The 19,495-nt window shown below is 50.9% G+C and overlaps 1 protein-coding gene across 3 annotated transcripts in view; it reads right to left on the bottom strand.

Moving 5' to 3' along the window:
* Positions 1-19,495, bottom strand: part of WNT7A (Wnt family member 7A) — an 82,303-nt gene that overhangs the window by 7,617 nt on the left and 55,191 nt on the right. For 2 of the 3 annotated variants that reach the window (XM_037024030.2, XM_017671657.3), the window contains one exon: positions 15,469-17,828. The exons of the other annotated variant lie outside the window; for it this stretch is intronic. In XM_037024030.2, coding sequence (XP_036879925.1) covers positions 17,349-17,828 — 480 coding nt within the window. In that variant the 3' untranslated portion in view covers positions 15,469-17,348. Of the gene's footprint in view, positions 1-15,468; positions 17,829-19,495 lie in introns of those variants that run through there. 3 annotated transcript variants of the gene reach the window in all.

The raw sequence follows: 19,495 nt of genomic DNA, 5'->3' as shown, positions 1-19,495 counted from the left end.
GGACTTGGAAAATGTGAATAAATTAAAGATCTTGAGATGGGAGATTATCCTGGATTATGCAGGTGGGCCTCAGGTAACCACAAGGGTCTTACATGAGAAAGGCAGGTGGTGATGTGATGACAGGAGCAGAGACTGGAGTGATGTGCTCTGAGGACAGGAAGGGGTCATGAGCCAACAGTAGCGGCTCCTAGAAGCTGGAGAGGCCGGGAAATGGAGTTCTCCTCTCAAAGGCTCCAGAGGGAACCAGCCCTGCTGGCACCTGGACTTTCGCCCAGTGAAACCGATTTCAGACCTCTGACCTTGGGAACTAGGAGAGAATAAATCCATGTCGTTTGAAGCCACTAAATTAGTGGTAATTTGTTACAGCAGCGAGAAGAAACTAAGACACTCACATAGCAGTTACCATCATGGATTTTGGCACTGCCCAAAATTGGTTTGAATCAGCTACTCCCTTTCTAAAACTGCATACTCTGGGATAAGTGGCTCCATGTCTCTGTGCCTCAATTCACCTTAGCTAATAGAGTCACTAAGGGACTTGGGAGAGATAATGAAGCAGAGTATTCAGAAAATGCCCCCTCTTGGCATCATTATCATTCATTCTTGAAAGGCGGTGCAGATATATCTCGTTTTGTTGCACTTCAATTTATTGTGCTTTGCAGATACTGTGTTTTTACAAATTGGAGGTTTGCAGCATCAAACGTGTCTATTGGAACCATTTTTCCAAGAGCATTTGCTCCCTCCATGCTTCCAGGTCACATTTTGGCAATTCTCACAAAAGTTCAAACTTTCTCACTACTATTGCATTTGTCATGGTGACCTGTGATCAGTGATGATGACGCACTGACCACTCAGTGACAGTTAGCATTTTTTAGCAATAAAGTTATTTTAAAATGAAGGTGTGTACATTGTGTTTTTAGACACAATACTATTGCACACTTAATAGACTACAGGGTAGGTTAAACATAACTTTTATACGCACCGGGAACCAAAAAACTCATTTGACTCCCTTTATTGCGACACTGGCTTTTTTGCAGTGGTCTGGAACAAACCCTCAGTATCCCTGAGGTCTCCCGTATGTGGCTTGTGGAGAGTGTGGTACCCGGAGTCAGACCATCTGGGCTGTAAATTTACACAGTTCTGCCTCAGTTTCTTGATTTGCAAAGTTACAGTAACCGCAGGGTGTTATGAAAGTAGTCGGTATACAGCACCGAGAATAATGCCTGGCCCCTCGTGAGCATTTAATCAACACTTATGATTATTATTGACATCATTGTATTCCCAGCACCAGTACCCCATCCTGGGGCCCCTCCTCAGGCCTGTGCCCCCAGCGGCCAGGCCCTCGGGCTGGAGCTGAGCACACAACCGGGAAGGCTGAGCGGCAATGCCCTGCCAAGGGGACGGGCAGGATAGGGCCGCCGCGGCTGGCCTGGCCCGGCCAGGCTCTCTGCAGCTCCACTTTCTCTGCCCCCACGCCTCTCAAGCTGTCCAAACACAGGCTAGTCGCCCGAGGAGGACTCCTGAGGAACAGCCCTGGGAAAGGTTGGCTGTCCACGGTGTGTGGCTGCAGGAAGTGGCCCTTGTTTGCTTTCCCGCAGCCCTGGGAGCTTCCTTCCCTCTGTGTGTTTGCTTTGCTTTCCAGCAGCTGCCTGCTGTGGAGGGCCGGCTGCCCAGAGGACCCAGGCCCTGGAGCCCTGGACACTTCCAGACCCGGAGAAGCATCTTAGAACAACAGCTCAATCCACGGCCTTGGCTCCCAGAATCAACTCTTGGACACCTGGCCATTGAATCTAATTGAAGAGCAACCAAAGCCAGCATTTGCTGAGTACCCACTGTATGCCATGCTCCCTTGTCAGCAGTCCCTGAATATCAGTTGCTTGCACCCTCCCTGAGACACTGGGAGCTTCCATTCTATCCCCATCTCCCAGCCAGCAAACCGAGGCATGGAGCTGGCAAGCAGTATGTCCCAGCTCTTAACGCTTGGTCCCCAGGGTCCTCCCTCCAAAGCCGCCTGCCCTGTGCAGCACCCCCTGGAGCTTTAACATAGAACCAGAGGCTCAGAATCATGAGATCAGAGCATTTTAAAACAGTCATAGAATCCAGGAAACTGATGATAGAAATTCTCAACAGTATTCCAAGATTTTGTAATGAAATCAGAGATCCTTGTTCTCAGGCTCATTGCATCGCATTGTCTACAGCTCCCCATCTGCTCAGATGCTCCTAGGATGCATTTTCTTCAAGCTTCCGGTGTGGGGCTCGCCTGCCCATCCTTCTAGCAGCTTCCCTCCTGTCTCCCTTCCAACTTGCCTGCATAAATTAACACCCCTGCCTCTGAACATCTGGCGACAAACAGTGGCACTGATTCTACAAGACCGTGTATTTTTTGTGTGGATTTCACAGGGCTGTCCCCGGGGAGGGTGGGGGGAGTTTCAGCCTCAAGCTGGGTGTTTAGCTGATTCAGTTCCCAGCAGGCTCCTGGGAGATGGGGTCTGCAAAGGAACTTCATGCATATCTCAGCTGGCATCAGCCCCCAAAAGATTTGTACAAAAATAAAATCCGCTAGTGGAAACAAATGAAAGGTCATCCTGAGCAGCCCAGGACTTGACAGAGGAACCTGGTAGCCCCTGGTGGGTGGTTGTTTAAAGTCCCCTGAATTCCTCCAGCAAAGGAAAGCTCACTACCTTGAGGGCTTTCCAGGGTTTATTCAGGGTCATCCTGTGGGATGATAACCTCCCCACCCCCTGTTCCCTGGGAAATCTATCAAAAACCACCATTCTTTGACCCAGAAATCTCACTTTTAGGAGGTAATCTTACAGCAATTCTGAGAAAGAGAAACGTTAAGGATCTTCATTATGAAATTGTTTGTGATGGCAGAAAAACAAACAGAATCCTTTTCCGTGTCCATCAACAGCAAGCAGGCTGATGCAATAAATGTGGATGCCTCCATGCTATGAAATACTCTGTTAAAGAGAATAAGGCAGGTCTATGTGTGCGTATTGTAAGGTTCAGAAAACAACCTGCAAAACACACCTGTGGCAGGGATATAGATGCATATGTTCGCACACGCATGGGCAAAGCATGGTCCTGGGGGCTCCCTCTGGGGAGTAGATTTTGGAGGAGACGTGTGTATTTTCACCTTTGACTTTAGACACTTCTGTAGTTTTAAACTAGGGAGCGTGTATTACTTTTGTTAAAAAAGATATAAAGAAATAAAACATTCTTCCTTACACTGAGACGATCCATCTGGAGAGAGCACAAGAGAGGGAAGCTGGCTGCCTTAATCCCGTGTGTTGGTACATTGGCTGAGACTTCGTGCCAGGCACTTGCCTCTAGCTAATGAGATGGACACAGCCCCGATCAACTGTTCTAGTTGGTAATTCAGGTGCTGTAATAGGGAAACCTAGACATCTTGGAGACCTTATGCAGTTGAGGTCAGCTCCGTGCATTTTAGCAGCTGGATTGGGCGGATGGCAGGAGGGCCCCACCAGGGGAGGCTCTTACCACCTTCAGCTCTTCTGTCAAGGTGGCTGTGGGGGAAGAAAGGTGGGCAAGGCCCCCTGGTTGCTTGCCCACAGGGGTGTGGGTGTGATGCATGATGCACACCTACTCCTGTCCCTGGTTCAATGCAAACAAGCAGTCCTGCAGACCCATCTCCTGCTGCAGGACTGGGACCTGTGGGAGTGGCTTTGCTCTGAGGCAGTGAGCACAGCTTCTCCGGGCTGTTCTGTCTCTGCTTCTCTGGTATCTTTTCCTGTGCTCAGGACTTAGAAGCAGGCTCAGGAAAGGAATTAGGTGGACCCACCTAAATATCCAGGTGGACCTGAGTTAAAACTGCCCTGGGAACTCAGAATGGTGCTGGGGAAGGTGTGCAGGGTCTGCTCTGGGCTCCAGCCCAGGGGCTACTACTCTCTGCTTGCTATGGACTTGGCATTCCTTATCTTCCTACCTCGAAACACCCCAAAACAAAAACATGCACAGCATAATGATCAGTATTGGGAAGTGTTGGGAAGAAAAATTAAGCTGGGTCCAGGGTTACAGGTCTGTGGGTGTGTTAGGGTGGCCTCTGGGTGGAGGTGGCTCCTGAACAGGGACCTGCCAAGCAGACTCCCCGAGGGTGGGGGTGACTGTGGCAGGTCAGGCCCATCCAGGAAGCTCTGGGTCAGGCAAGCAGTTCAGGAGAGCAGGACGCCAGCGGGAGCCAGAGCGTGTGGACCCTCTGGCCATGGTAAGGAGCTTAGACTTTATTCCAAATGTGATGGCGAACCAGTGGATGGACGAATGAGGCAGAGTGAACAGGTGTGGAAGGCAGCCCTGCCTGTCCCTGGCAGGGAGGCAGAGCACAGAGAATGGCAGGAGCCCAGGGGCCCTGTGGGCACGCCGCGGGGGTGGCTGCCTGAGGAGAAGATGCCCCAGGATCAGGGTGGGGAGGGGGCTCGGAAAGGTGCTGGGCCAGAGGTGTGAAGAAGCCATTTACAGAAGAGGAGACAGAAAAGGCCAAGAGGCACGTGACAAGATGGGGACACTCCTTAGTACCCAGAGAAGCACAAGGTGTCCCTTCCCGTCAATTAGACTGGCAAGATTGGAAAGTTGGGTAGTGCCGAGTGCCGTGGCGCGGCCATGGGCCTACCGGACCCTTGGTGCCCTGGTGGGAATGGCGACCAGTGGAGCCAGTCACGAGAGCCACCCCCAGGGCTCAGGCAGATGAAGCTGCTCATGCCCTACCTGTGAGGCGGCAGTCCTGCTCCAGACACTTACCCCGAGATGCCCTCCAGTTCAAGGACGTGCCCTGCTGTGCCTCTCGGGGCCCGGGCATCGCAGGTGATGGATGCCGGCCTCTTGGGGAGCAGGTGCCCTTCTACTAATCGCCTGCTGCCTGCCAGGCACCCTACAGTGCACATCACAGGAAGAGTCCCTTATTAGCCCCATTTACTGCTGAGGAGACCTAGGCTCAGTGGGTGGACGTCCTGGCCCGAGTCACAGGCAGGAGCTGAGGTCTCTGTGACTCTGCCTCCCCAGGCCAGCCGCCCTGGGCAGTTCACTCAGCTCCCCACGCAAGGGGCAGCTACTGCAGTGGTGGCTGCGAGGCTGGACCATACGTGGCCGTGCAAGACGCATCCCAGCTGCTGTCAGGAGCCTAGGGGAGAGTCTTGCCTCTGCCACTCCACAGCCTCGTGATGTGACATTAGACGCGTCACTCCTTGTTTGCATCCTCCGGCTTTCCTCCTGTGAGATGTGCACAGTGACACCCACCCCGGAGGCTTTGGTGAGGTTTCTCACGCCAACTTCCTGGCACAATAAATGTTCCTTTCCCTTCTCCCTGCCTCCCCGAGTACATGGGGGAGGCCTCTCATCACTACCCTCAATTCCAGTAAGGAATGCTTCTCAGAGTGGGCGTGTCTAATCGTGGAAACTGATTTTGCAAAAGCCAAGTCCAGGCAAACTGAGCTATCATCCCAACTGTGTGGCCTTCACTGAGTGCCTGTCCCTCTCTGGGCCTCGGGAACCCCCACTGTTAAGCCAGTTGGTCCTGGTGAGCAGACGCTCTTGACCCAAACACTGCTTCCTGGTCAGGGACCAGGAGCTCAGGTGCTCTTTGTGAAAGAGCCCAACCTGCAGCGAGGAAAAACCCCCAAAGGAGGTAGGCTCACCTACACATGGACTTGGCAGGCATATGGAGAGGTTTGCAGCGCCAGAGGCTGAGCTCCGGTGCTTGCTAGACCAGCAGACCCACTCCCACATAACTGCCTTGGCAAAGATATTTGGAGCCTGGCATCCCTGCACTCAGCCTGGGCCCACATTTAACAGAGAGGCCAGGTGTTGAGCTGTGAGCCTTCCTCGCACAGGGGCTGACAGCAGGAACGGCAGTGGCGGGAATGTGAAGACTGGCAGAGGCGGAAAGAAGGCCCACCATGGTGTGGCCTGCTTGTGACGAGTCCAGGCACTGCAGCTAGACTGCCTGGGTCAGGTTCTCACCTCTCTGTACCTCCACGGGGACAATAGCAGTACCTAGTCACTGGGTTGTTGTGACCACACAATGGGGCAATCGAGGGGCATTAGGCACACAGCACTGATAAACCACTGTCATTGTTATTCTTGCAGGGGGCCGTGGAGCACACAATCCCATTTGTCAGGACCCGCAGTCAGGAGAGGCTAAATGAGGCTGCAGTAACAAAAGCCTCAAATCCCAGATGCTTAAATACAACAAAAGTTTTTTTTTCTTACTCACGCAGCATGTCCAAAATGGGTCAGCTGTGGCTTTGCTCTGTGTCAGTACGGAACAGCAGCCACCAGCCACTGTCAGGGAACCCTGTCAATCGCTCTGGCGGACAGGAGGAGGGGGTGGGAGTTGCTACTGGCTCTTAAAATGTCCCCCTGGAAGTGAGACACATCACCTCTCTCTTCCATTCAAATCGGCCACTGCAAGTCCCGTGGCAGACCCCAAGGCGGGGAGGTGCATGAGCCTACTGTGCATCCAGAGGATGGAGAGACAGAATGTTTGCAAGCAGTGCCACCCAACCTGCTTTATTACTGTTCTATTGTTGCTCTTCTTATTTTTCCCCCTGGCTCAGAGGGATCAGGGCCCCAGACCACTGAGCAGCCACTAGCAGAACAAAAACCCTTCCCTTATTTGACCAGTGTGTGCTGGACAGCTGGGTGTCAGACACATCCTGCGCACAGGGGAAATTATGCAAAACAAGGGAGTCAAAAAGCATGGTGTTTAAAAAACTTTCTTCTTCTGGAAGTAGTGGGAGCACAGGCAAGAAACATTCAACATAATAAATCAGTGGATGATATCATAGGTGAGAAGGTGGGAATGAGAGAAGCGGGGAGGGGATTGGAGTCCTGAAAGGATGGAGGCACATCCAGTTTTAATTAGGATAGTCAGGCCTTATTGAGAAAGGGGCACATGAGCAAGGACTTGAAGGTGGTGCAGGGCTGAGCCCTGGGGAAGTCTGGGGGAAGAGCATTCCAGACAGGGAGCAGCACACACAAAGGTCCATTCATCATTCAATCAACAAACATTTATTAGGGCATTCTCAAGCCGGACAGGTGCTGAGAGCTTGGTACACAGGGCAGAATGAAATAATCCCTAAATCTGAAGACTTTAGAGCCTGATAAAGAATAAAAGAAAGGCCTGGTCATTAATGAATTAGCTGTTCATTCATTCATTCATCCATCCGCTAAGCATTTATTTAGTGCCCACAGAGTGCCCTGCCCTGTGCAAAATGCTGAAGCCTTGGTACAGGATCAGACACATTCTCTGTCCCTGTCTTGCTGCCAGTCTGGTGGGAGAGGCAGGAATAAAGAGGCAGATACTATCCAGCATGAGAGAGAGAAGCACGGTGGTCAGGGAGCCCAGAGAGGCCTCTAGCCTGGAGACCTAAGAGACCTGGGCCACAGTCCTGAGTCCTGAGTCGGCAGTGACAGGGGGCTGGAGAGGAGAGATTCAGGAGGTGGGGTCAGTGGGGTCTGGTAACTGATTGTATTTGGGGGCCAGGAGGACAAGGGGGAATCAAGGGTGATTTAGGGGGTCCCACCTTATGTAACTGGGAAGCTGGAGAAGAGGCTATTCTCTAGATTAAAAACATGGAATGCAGAAGAATTTTGGCAGAAAATGATGAGTCTAGATTTGGCCACCTGGAGAGTGAGGTGTCTGGTGGGACAGTTGAGCTGCTTAATAGAGGGGCCAGGGGTTTAAAACTGGGTCCGCCCTTGTTTGGCTGCATGCGTGGTCTGAGATGAGTCAGAAATCAGTCCCTCTCTGAGCCTTATTCTGTCACTTGTACCCTGGGACTAAATATTATGTACCTTGCAAATCTGGGGAAGGGGCATTGCGTGGATGTCACCTAATCACTGTGTTGGTCCCCGGTTTGGGCTGCTCATGGAACACCAGGGAGCTGTGAGAAACCCCTTGCCCAGACTGCTCCTGGGCCTCTGTCAGCCACAGTGCTGGGTGGCGGCCAGGCGTCGGCTTTCAGGATGCTGCTGATATGTGGCTGAAATTAGGGGCCATTGTACCACCTGCTCTGCCTGGTACATGGGGGAGCCTGATGGAGTTGTTTTTCATTTTTAGTTTTGTTGCTATTATTTTCTGTACTGTTATTTAGACAGTGACATCCAAGAAGCAACTGTAGAACTAGCTCCGGAGGGAGATGCCAGCTGGTTCTGCAGACCCCCCGTCTTGGGCTGCATGGGCCAGAACCTTTCCAAGTATGAGTTGTGCTGTCTTGGGGCTTTGAGAGAAGAGGGCCTTGTGGGGATGAACTTTAATACATGGATATAAAATGAAATGAATTGTGGAAACATTTCCCACACCCCAGTGTAACCAGGGGCTTTATTTTTCTCTAAGTAAATGAAAGTTTTTGCACCAAATCAGAATAAAGTAAAATGACATAATACAGATTAACAACCTCCTGCCCACATCCCACAAAAATCCTGAGTCCACCACTTGGTGAAAACCACTGTGAATAGCTTTACATGCAATTGCATGTAAATACATTCATTATTAGGCATATGTTTATATTATCTATATATGTACTCTCTTGATATATGTGTATATCCAAGTATTTGTGACTATTATATTTTTATTTCTACCAAAAATAAAAGCAAATTCTTAACCATCAAGCAGAGCTCACCAAACCCAAATTCACACCTGCCCTCACCTTATTAGGCAAGTGACTTAATTTTCCTGTGCCACTTTCTCCCCATCTAAATTATAATTCTCATGATAGAGGGTTCATTGCTTTTGTTTAGTCAATTATTTTATAGGAAAACTATTATTTTAATACCAAAAAAATCATCTTTTCCATTTCCCTATGGAATCACCATTTCCAACGCTCTTTGCTTCTTTGTGTAAATTCAAATTTCCATCTCCTTTCATTTTCCTTCTTCCCAAAGTTCCTCCTTCAGCATTTCTTGCAGTGTTTGTTTGCTGCTGATGAATTCTTGCAGCTTTTGTATGTCTGAAAAAGTAACATGGTATTTTCCGTTGGCTTCTCTAAGATTTTCTCCTTATCACTGGTTTTGAGCAATTTGATTATGATGTGCCTTGGTGTGATTTTCTTTGTGTTTTTTGTGCATGGGATTTGTTGAGTAATTAGGTCTCTGGATTTATAATATTCATGACATTTAGAAAGTCTTCAACCATTATTTCTTCCAAATTTATTGTAGTTTTTCTCCCCTCTTCCTTCCCAGCCTCCAAGTACTTACATGTTAGGCTGTTCATGGTTGTCCCACAGCTTACAGTTGTACTTTTTGTATTATTATTTTCTTTCTCTGTATGTTTCATGTTGAATAATATCTATTGCTGCATCTTCAAGTTACTAATCTTTTCTTCTGCAGTGTCTAACCTTCTGTTACCCTGACCATTATGGTTCTTCATCTCAGACCTCATAATTTTTGTCTCTAGAAGGTCTTTTTTGTATCTCCACATCTTAACCTAACTTTCTGAACCTGTGGCATCCCATCACAGTGAACAATGTCTTTCTCTGCTACTTCTAGACCTATGTCAGTTCTGGGTTGATTTGATTGATTTTTCTCTTCACCATGAGCAGTGCTTCCCTGCCTCTTTGCATGTCTGGTCAGTGGAGGCCAGACATTGTGAGATGTACCTTGTTGGGTGCTGGATTTTTTGTGTTCCTGTGAATTTTCTTGAACTTTATTCAGACACGCAGTTAAGTACTTGGAAATAGTTCAGTTCTTTCACATCCTGCTTTTACGGTCTGGTAGTTGGGTCTGGAGCAGTGCTCAGTTTAGAGCTAACAATTCCCCACTGTTAAGGTGAGGCTTCCTGAATGCCCCACCCGCCACCCCGTGAATCATGAGATTTCTCAGTCTGGCTGGTAGGCACAGGTTCTATTCCCAGTCTTGTTGGTCAGCAGGAAACCTTCTCCCAATCCTTATAGATGGTTCTTCTCCTGGCTGCAAACAGTGTCCTCACATGCATCCACTGACTGCTGTGCGGGTGCTCCGGGGGCCCCTCTGCAGATCTGCAGGCCTCTCTCTGCCTGCCCTCTCCTCTGGTGCTCTGCCCTGTGAACCAGGGCTGCCTTGGTCTCCGTGGACCCCCAGGGAGTTCTCTGGGTTCTGTGAAGCAACCCTTCTGGCCTGGAAGCTCCCAAGGCAGCAAGCTGGGCAATCGTAGAACTTATTTCATTTGTTCCTTGTATCCCGGGGACCATTGTCCTTGTGGCCTGAGATCTGGGGTCTGGATAATCACCATTTCATTCATTTTGTCTGTTTTGTTGGCTTCAGGCAGGATGGTAAATTGGTCCCTATTGCTGTTTCTTGGCCAGAAGTGGACATCCTTCCTGACTCTGTGCCCTCCTCATCTGAATTAGACTCAACTCTGCCCTCCCTCTTCTTCCCTCCTGCCAGCCCAGGCTGAGATGTGCACTGGGCCTGACCCTCTGCCACGCCCTGAGGGAGGAGGCCTCCTGAGGTCCAGAGAGCCTGGGACCTGGAGGGGACCCAGCACCTGGGGGAAGGAGGACAGCTGATGTGTAGGCAAGGATTGTTATACATCCCACTTTCTGCAGGTGAGGGACCTGGGGCCCAGAGGTGCAGCCAGAGGGTCACACAGCATGAGAGGGCAGGGCAGGATTTGAATTCAGGCCTAGCAGACCATTCTATTAATAGCTAACATTTGGTCAGGACATTCTGTGCCAAGCACGGGTCTAAATCCTTTCCATGGCTGTTGCCATCTACACCCCAGCACAGCCCTATCAGGCAGGAGTGACTGGCTCAGTGTTGAGCGGGCAGTGTGGCATGGTGGGGCTCTGGAACCTGGGCTTGAATCCCGCTTCCAGCTTTTCAAACATACATGATCTTGGCCCAGTCACTTAACTCTTTGCCTCGGTTTTCTCACCTATAACCAGGTGTTATAGGTTGACCTGTGTCCTCCTGAATTCATCTGTTGGAGTCCTAACCCCCAGCACCTCAGAATATGACCTTAGTTGGAGATAGGGTCTTTAAAAGAGGTGACCAAGTTAAAATGAGATCATTTGGGTGGGCCTTAATCCAACATGGCTGGTGTCCCTCTAAAAAGGAGAATTTGGACACAGACACATTGAGGGAGACGATAAGAGAGAGATTCAGGAAGAAGATGGTTGTCTCCAAGCCACAGAGAGAGGCCTGGAGCCGATTCTCCTACACAGACCTCTGGAGGAATGAACCCTGTTGATGCCTTGATTTTGGACTTCCTGCCTCCAAAACTGTGGGGGAACAAATTGCTGTTTTTTATAGCCCTCAATCTGTGGGACTATGTCGCAGCAGCCCTAGCAGATGCGTATACCAAGGCTGATAACGGTGCCTATCTCATATTGTGAGGATTATGAGGAAATACATGTAAAGTGCTTAAAAAGAGCCTGGCACACACTAACACTCCACAATCGGTAAGGATCAGGAAGCTGAGGCTCAGAGAGGTTAAGCAACTTGCATAGAAGCACACAGCTCACAGCATCTGAACCCAAACCATGCTGCCCTGTTTGAACTCCAATTCAACTTCTCTCCTGAGGGCACTTCACTGGGGTTCCTGCCACCCTGGACCTGTTTGCCTGTAGTTGGTGCTCAACCACATTAATCCATCATCCTTTCAGAAGTCAGAAGGGAAGAAAAATAAAGCAGCAGGGAAGGGGGCCAGGCTGGTGGAGAAAGGATCTTACTCAAGCAAGTAATTATATATTAAGTGAAAAAGTTCTCTGGTGTGGTCACTGATTCAGCCCTGCCATGTCTACCTGATGGATACACAGCCTGGCTGCCTTCCAGCGGTAAGAGCCATGTCAGAGTGTCTGCCATCAGTCACCTCTGCCACCATCCAGGTGTACCAGCCGGCATGTGAGGGCTGGCAGGTGGGCTGGGGCTGCTCTGGGCAGAAATCGATGCAATTCGGGATGCAGTGGCCTGGTGCCTAGTGAAGTGCTCACTGACAGGGTCCAGGAGCCAACCCTCAAGTTTCCTTGTCTGTAAAATGAGTGCCATGTGATGGAGGAGTCTCAAGACCTGGGCATATTCAAAAGCCTGTTGCCAAGTGGCAACTCCCCAGCTCTGCCCTGCTGGAGGCCAGAGAGGGTCAGAGTGAGGCTGCAGAGAGCATAGTCTTCTCCGACACCCAGGGCGGGAGCGAGGGCGCGACCCCTTCAAGGGGCACATCCCCGCCTCCTGCCCTGACCCCACACCCAGCACACACACTGGGGGCCTGCCGCCAAGCAGGTGCCAGGGACCACAGGTGAAGGTCAAGTCATAGCATTGCAGATGACCCGTGCTGCTCAGTCTGTGGCTGGGCTCTGGGGTGGTGAGCACCCTGTGAGTGTGACTTGGGGTGGCCTTGTGGAGCTCTCAGGGCCTCTCTCAGGGGTCGGTCTGAGCCTCTGGGTGTGGCAGATGTGTTTGCACTTCCCCTTAGTGAGTGTCTGCTCTCTCCCTTGGCCATGCGAGGCCCTGTGGGTATGTGCAGGTCCTTCTGGGCCTCATGCTCAGTGTCCATGTGTGACCGTGGATCTGCGTATGAGTGCACACAAGCATGTGGTGTGACACTTTCTCTGGCTCAGAGGCAGCTTGCCATGTGGGGGGCTAAGCTGGGGAATGGCTGCAGAGTTCTTCCATCTCCAGCACATTCTTCTGGGGCCAGGAGCATTGTTGTGGCAACCAGTGGCCACCTTGTCAAAGGAGTAGATGGGCCCTTGACCATGTCTAGGGGCTTGATCTGTCTCCGCACCCCATCTGGCCCTGAATAAGCAAGCAGTCCTACAGTCAGGCTGCCTCTTGTCCCCTAGCTCCTTGGCTCCAGAAGGCCACCTGAGCCTGGGGCCCCCAGCCTGGGCCTACACAGGGGCCTGGTGAGTCTGGGAATGGGCTTTATTCATTCTCATTCAGCAAATACTTATTACCCTCAACTGTGTGCTGGGCCCTGGAGACCCAGAGGCAACAAAGAGGTCAGTCAGAAGGAGGTTCTGGGTGTGGTTCTGATCCAGCAGTCCAGGATGAGCATACGGGCAGCGCTGCACCTGCGCTTGGGTAGCTCTGGAGCCCACCCTTCCTGCAGCAGCTCAGAAAGCCTCCTCTGAAGACCAGGTGGAGGAAAGGGAGGTGGGAGCTCCAAGCAGAGGAAATAGCAAAGGTACAAGATGTATAGGGTGGTACAGGGATGAGAGGGCATGAAAATTGCTTGACCTTTGCCCGACCCAGAACAATGGCTTGCATATGGAGTTATTGCTACTGCTCTGCAGAGGGGGCCAGCACAGCAAGTTGGGGGCTTGGGGGGTGCTAGGGGATTCAGTCTTTATCTGCAGGACCATGGCAGCCGTGGCTGGTGGCAGATGGGAGTGGGCTGGCCTGGCCAGGGCTTGGGGACTGGCTTGGGGGGGGCATGAGTGGACTCCGGGGGAACTAGGAGGGGTCTGCAGCATTCCTCCCAGTGAGCGGTGATGGGGGCCAGAGTCAGTGAGGGTTGAGGGGAGGACAGCGGGACATCCTGGGGAAGTAGAGCCCGAGCTTGGTGACCTGCTGATGCACCCCGCAAGTGGAAGGAGGAGCTGATGGTGACAGTCTGTGTCTGGCTTGGGTGCTCCGTGTGCTCCACAACCTGAATCCTCCTTGACGCTCAGGGCCAAGTGTTGTGGGTTGATGTCGTGGGCTGGCTCCAGCCATAGCCTTTGTCCCCCCACTTCCTGGTAGGGCCTTGAGGGGGTCCCTTCCCTTCCCTGAGACTCCTCATCTCTAGGTGGTAATAAGGGGCCTCCTAGGGGCTCAGCACTTGAATATTTCAAGGGATGGCATCACCTCCTTATTGAGGGACTCCCTTGATTGGAGGGGCTTGGAGTGGGGAGAATGGGAGACTTGGGGTTCCCTTGGCCAGCTGCCAAGATACCCCTGCAGAGTGGCCTAGGGCACAGGCTCATCCCTTCAGGGCCTTTGGGAAGGCCCAGATCCTGCCTTGAGCTAAACTTAAGTCTGGAGGGTGTGTGTGTATGTGCATACACGTATGCTCACATGTGTGCATCTGAACAACAGATAGGAACCTGATCCCTGCCAACCCCCCTCCAGATTATTTTGCTGCCTCAGGCATCTGCTGTGTTGGTGAAAGACTTTCCCCAGGAGCCTCAAGTCCTGGCCTCGATCCTCTCCCTGTGGGCTTGCTGTGTGTTCTTGGGTAAAGCCCTGGCCCTCTCTGGGCCTCAGTATCTCCATTTCTAAAATGAGATTTGGTACAAGTCAGAGGCTGCACACTGGTGGCCCAGAGGCCAAGTTCATCTTGTGGTGTGTTTGGTTCCTTCCTCATGGTGTTTGTCAACATTCCAAAAATGTGGGAGTTTTTTTTAATAGCCTGGGATGTAAAATCACAGGGTCTGGCCAGGAGGAGTCCCACGTTTCCATGTGGCTCTGATGGGGGAGTGTTGAACCATATTCTTTCTGAAGTTATGTTAATCTAGGCCCAGGCATCTGAAGTTTCACCACTATGGACCTGGACTTTTTGATTTTTGGATTCAGCCTCTTAAGATTTGGCCTTTTTAATGTCAGTTTTGTTGAAGAGCCACTTTAGGAATAAACCAAAGAGAGGAAAATAACTTTGTTTTACACACAGCCAAATATTCATTACCATAAGCTGTGTTTAAAGAATCTTATCATTATGGAGAGAATGGTAAAAATTAGTAAGTATACTAAGTATTCATCCATTGCTGTGCAACTCAAAGTACTGTGTAACCATTACCTTGCGGGGTGTGGGGGGATCCTCACAACAGCCTGTGAGGAGGGATTATTACCTGACTTTTACAGATAGAGAAACTGAGGCTCAGAGTATAGCTGAGCTGGGCACTTCAGAGAGAGGACAGGCCCCAGGGTCAGGAAGTAACAGTTTGCTGAGGGGCCAGGTGACAGGCTGGCGGTGTCCTGGACATTCTTCTCATAGCCCCAGATACCCTCACACCAGGCCCACTCCTCATCTGAATAGTGAAGGAGGACATAGAGGTGACTTCTGATGTGTTATGTAATCAACATTAGTCACCTGGGGAGGCTCGTCAGTACCTTCCCCATTCTCAGGGGCCATGAGGCCAGGGACAGAAGGACTGTAGGCTTGTGAGACATCTTTGCTTATGGTAGATCATGCAGGTTTTTCAAGGTAGGTAGAGATAAATGGTGACTTGCGCAGCTTCAAGAAACTTCCATATGTTTTCTCCTCTTTTACCCATCCATCCATCCACCTACCCACACATCCATCATCTGTCTAGCTATCCTATCCATCCATCCATCCACTTAGGCATCCACCTAGTCCCTCACCCATCCATTCACCCTTAAACATCCATCCATCCATCTGCTATCTACCTACCCATCCACCCCCTGCTACTCTTCCACCCATCCACTCACCATCCACCTATCCATCCATCCGCCCATCCATCTACTCATTCCTTCACATGCCTACCCATCCTGACACCCAAGTAAAAAGAAAGAAATGGTCCAAAGGGAAGAAATCAACCAACCATCCAGCCATTTTATTTGTCCATGCTATGATCCAGGCCCAGTGCTGACCCTGGGGAGTCCAACACAGCCCAGACACTGAGGGGCTCCCAGCGCGTGGGGCCAGCAGGCTGTGGTCTCAGAGGCCTCTGAGTTTCACCAGCGTCTACGGGCACAGCATTCAGAAGTGCCGTCTCTTGATGGCTCAACACAATTGCCAAAGTTCCCTTCAGTCTGCCTTACACCATAAGCCAGCACCTGCAAGCAGAGATGCCTGGGACCAGCAGATGCACAAGAGCAGCCCACATGCACACACACCCTAAAGCTCTGAGGCACATGAAGAGGGACATGTGGGTAGCGGGGTACACATGTGAGCACATAAGATGGGTGCATGTCCACACCCCGGAACTGCTTGAAGGCCCAAAGTCATGTGACTACCCCAAGCATCCCTAAGCTCGTTCATGCGCTCACACACACAGAAATGCAAACGGGCACACATTAGGACATCCACAGTCTTCCGGAGGAGAGCTTTCCAGGTTGAGAGGCACTGGATGTAGGTGGACGCAGAGCAGAGGCCTCTTCCATACCGCTCTGCCAGCCTACCCTGGGGCTATGCAATCCAGGAAGCCTTGTTGGGCCCTGCTGCCCATGGGATCCCTCACCCCCGGGGACACACAGCAGGGGCAGGGCATCCTGGCGAGGAGCAGCTCCCTGAGCTGGCTTCTGCCAAGTGGCAATGAGCAGGTGACAGTCACACAATGCCAAGGGCTCGGGACTGCCCAACACATGGCGTGGCATGAGGTCACCACTCAGTGACCTTGTTCAAAAGGCCTGAGCTTAACAAGCTGAGGCTGGGGGGTGATTCCTCTTTTGGGTAATACCAGTGATACCACAGCCCAGGCGCTCCTTTTGCCAGACTGGCCAGCAGAACTTGAGAGGTCCCCGGGGGGCCTGGCCACACCCCCAGGCCACACCCCTCCTCCTTCCAAAGTGAACCAGAATTTAGAAGAAGCACAGGCCATGGAATGATACAAGCAGACTCCATATAAATAAAACATTCATATAAAAATAGTCTCTTACAAAATATTCTCTCTTATCCAGTGGCTCACTTTCCAAAGGATGGAAACTGCTGGGCATTTGTTATTATCTTTCCTCTCTCTGTATACTCCAAACTGAATTTTTCTAGTGGTATAAGTCTGAGCTGGAGAAGACTAACGGGAGGGAAATGTATTCTGGAAAACATCTCCAAATCTGGACCAGCTTAAATTTCTGGATAAGTAGCAGCAAACAGCAAAAAAATATGTGTGTGTGTATATATATCTGTATATGTATAAAGGACACTCGCTCTTGTACTTAAACATCTACAGCTGCAAAGGGGAACTTTCAACTAGTAGAAATATCTGCGTAAAGAATAAGTATGTACAGTTCTACTCCGCTCCTTGTCCTAGAGACAAAATTACCCCGCAAAGAAAGCAAGCTGTCCACTTTGCAGAAAATGGATCCCGACGAGGTGGAAGGATTCTTTTTAATTAAATAAATTAATATTATTTTTTTATCAGAATAAATTGTTAAATATTGCTATGTTGCAGCCCAAGGGTCCTGAGTCCTTTTGCTGTGAAAGGCTCGGCTCCAGCCGAGGAGCATCCCGGGCCGTGTCGGGGGTCGGGTGGAGCAGCACTGGTGTGGAATAGAACAGTCAGGGGCTCTGGAGAGAACTTTCCCACGGGTGCCTGCAGGAAACCCAGGGGAGGCGCCCCCACAGCAGGAAAGACAAGCTCGGCATTCCTGTGGGTCCCCGTGAAGCTCTGGGACGTGAACTGCCTCCGCGACTGCAGCTCGGTGCTGTCTGGTCCTCCCCGCAGTCTGACTTGCAGCTGGAGGCAGCCAGCCCGGCCTCGGGCTCACTTGCAGGTGTACACCTCAGTGCGCTCGCTGCAGGTGTTGCACTTGACGTAGCAGCACCAGTGGAACTTGCAGTTGCACTGCCACACGCGGGCATACTGGTGGGTGTTGTAGCCGCGGCCACAGCACATGAGGTCGCAGCCGCTGGCCTGGGGCGCTGTCTTGTTGCAGGCACGGCCCTGCGTGCCCACACTGCCCGTCACTGGGTCCTCCTCACAGTAGTTGGGTGACTTCTCGATGTACACCAGGTCTGTGTCCATGGGCTTGCGGTAGGACAGTGGCTTCTTGATCTTCAGGAAGGTGGGCCGCTTGTTGCGGCTGGCGCGCACGGGCTCCACATGAACTGCTTCGTTGTACTTGTCCTTGAGCACGTAGCCCAGCTCTCGAAACTGCGGCAGTGTGGTCCAGCACGTCTTGGTGGTGCACGAGCCCGACACGCCGTGGCACTTACACTCCAGCTTCATGTTCTCCTCCAGGATCTGCAGGGGCGGGCGGGGAAGAGCATACGCACGTCACTGCAGGCAGCAGCCTAGTGCAGCCTCAGCCAGGCCACCCCTTACCCAGCCTAGCCGTGTCTGGCTTTTGTTTTTCTCTTTGGTGCGGGAAACTCAGACCTGCATTCAAATCCCTCTCACGTCCGCCCTTTGTGGTGTGCTTTCCACCTGGAACATGCTTGCCCACCTAGCCTTCCAATTCCTATGTGGTCCTTAGATTGGCCCTTAGACCAGTTCAGCCCAGTCCAGACCACACATAGGTTCTTTTTGGCCTGCACAGGTTTAAAATAATTTCTGAACCAGGAATTTAAAAATCAGGAGACTTTAAAAGACAGAATTCCATGTTTTGGGGGGAAAATAGAAAGGACATCTGGTAACTTTGGAGGGATGTTCAGATGGTATAATACTGTTGCAGCTGGGTGCTGACTTCCTGACATAGAAGCTGGCCACAAATGCCAGCATGGCTGTCCTGTCCTGGCTCAACACAATCTCTGCCAGTGTTGTCACAGGGCAGCATGACCTAGTGCTGTACCAGCAGCTGCCTCCTTCACAGGTTGGCATTCCTTGATTTTCCACACTCCTCACCACTCCTTTTTGCCTCAACTGACCTCAAGTTGTGTTTTATCAGAGGTCATCTGCTTTGATCCCTTATGACACCTGACATGCCTCAGGGACATCGGAGTCTGGGAACCCCGGCTCTGATTTAACCCTCCCTGGCAGCTTTCCCTGACTCCTGTGCTAAATGATGTACCCCTTCTTCTGAGGATCTTCTTGATCCTGATACCCCTTGGGCTTCCACCCTCACAGCATGAGAGGCAGCATTGTATAAGAAATAAAAAGCATAGATTCTGGACCCTGGGCTTAAATTCCAGATCTAACTGTTTGCCCTTGGACAGCTTACTTTAGCCCCCTGTGCCACAGTTTACCTGTATACAGAATGGGGGTATAATAACAGTTATAATCCTACAATGAAATATTAGACAATAATGAAAAAGAATGAACCCCTAATATACATGGAAGGAACAGATCTCTAAGATCTAGTGCTGAGTGAGGGAAGCTGGACACAGGAGAACATCCTGGAGGATTCTGCTGTATGAGGTTCAAGGACAAGCAAAACTAGTGGCTGGGCTTCATTTAATCTTTATTTACATATAAAAGCCATGGACCAGAGATGGCCCATGGGCTGTATTTTTCTGATCCCTGCTTTTGATACAGCAGATTTTGGTGATTTTGTTTTTAATCTTTTCTTTCCCTCTCTCCCTCCTTCTTCTTCTTTTTAAAAATATTATATCCAATGTAAAAGGAAGTATCGTTGGAACTAAAGCTTCTCTTCCCTCCTCATCATGATCTTCCTTGAGCCTGATTTCACCCTAACAGACATTTCTGAAGCCCCTGCTGTGAACCCAGCACTGGGATGGGGGTGTACTAGTGAGTGTGGTTTCTGGGTCACAGTATGTCTAGAGGGTCAAATGGCCTTTGCCTGTTACCTAGTGAAAGAATTAAGTGAATGAGTGAGGGAAGACTGAGCATTCATTAATCATCTGCACACACCCTGGGCCTGGGCCTTTATATATGGCATCGTATTTAACTCCAGGAGGTTAGTATGATTCCATTTCACAGGGAAAAAATTAGGCTTGGCTAAGTCCTAGAGC

This window comes from Manis javanica, chromosome 3 (assembly GCF_040802235.1).
Source record: "Manis javanica isolate MJ-LG chromosome 3, MJ_LKY, whole genome shotgun sequence".
NCBI classification, from domain to species: domain Eukaryota; kingdom Metazoa; phylum Chordata; class Mammalia; order Pholidota; family Manidae; genus Manis; species Manis javanica.
Note: the sequence above shows the minus strand (reverse complement) of the source record. Positions and strands in the feature narration are given on the sequence as shown.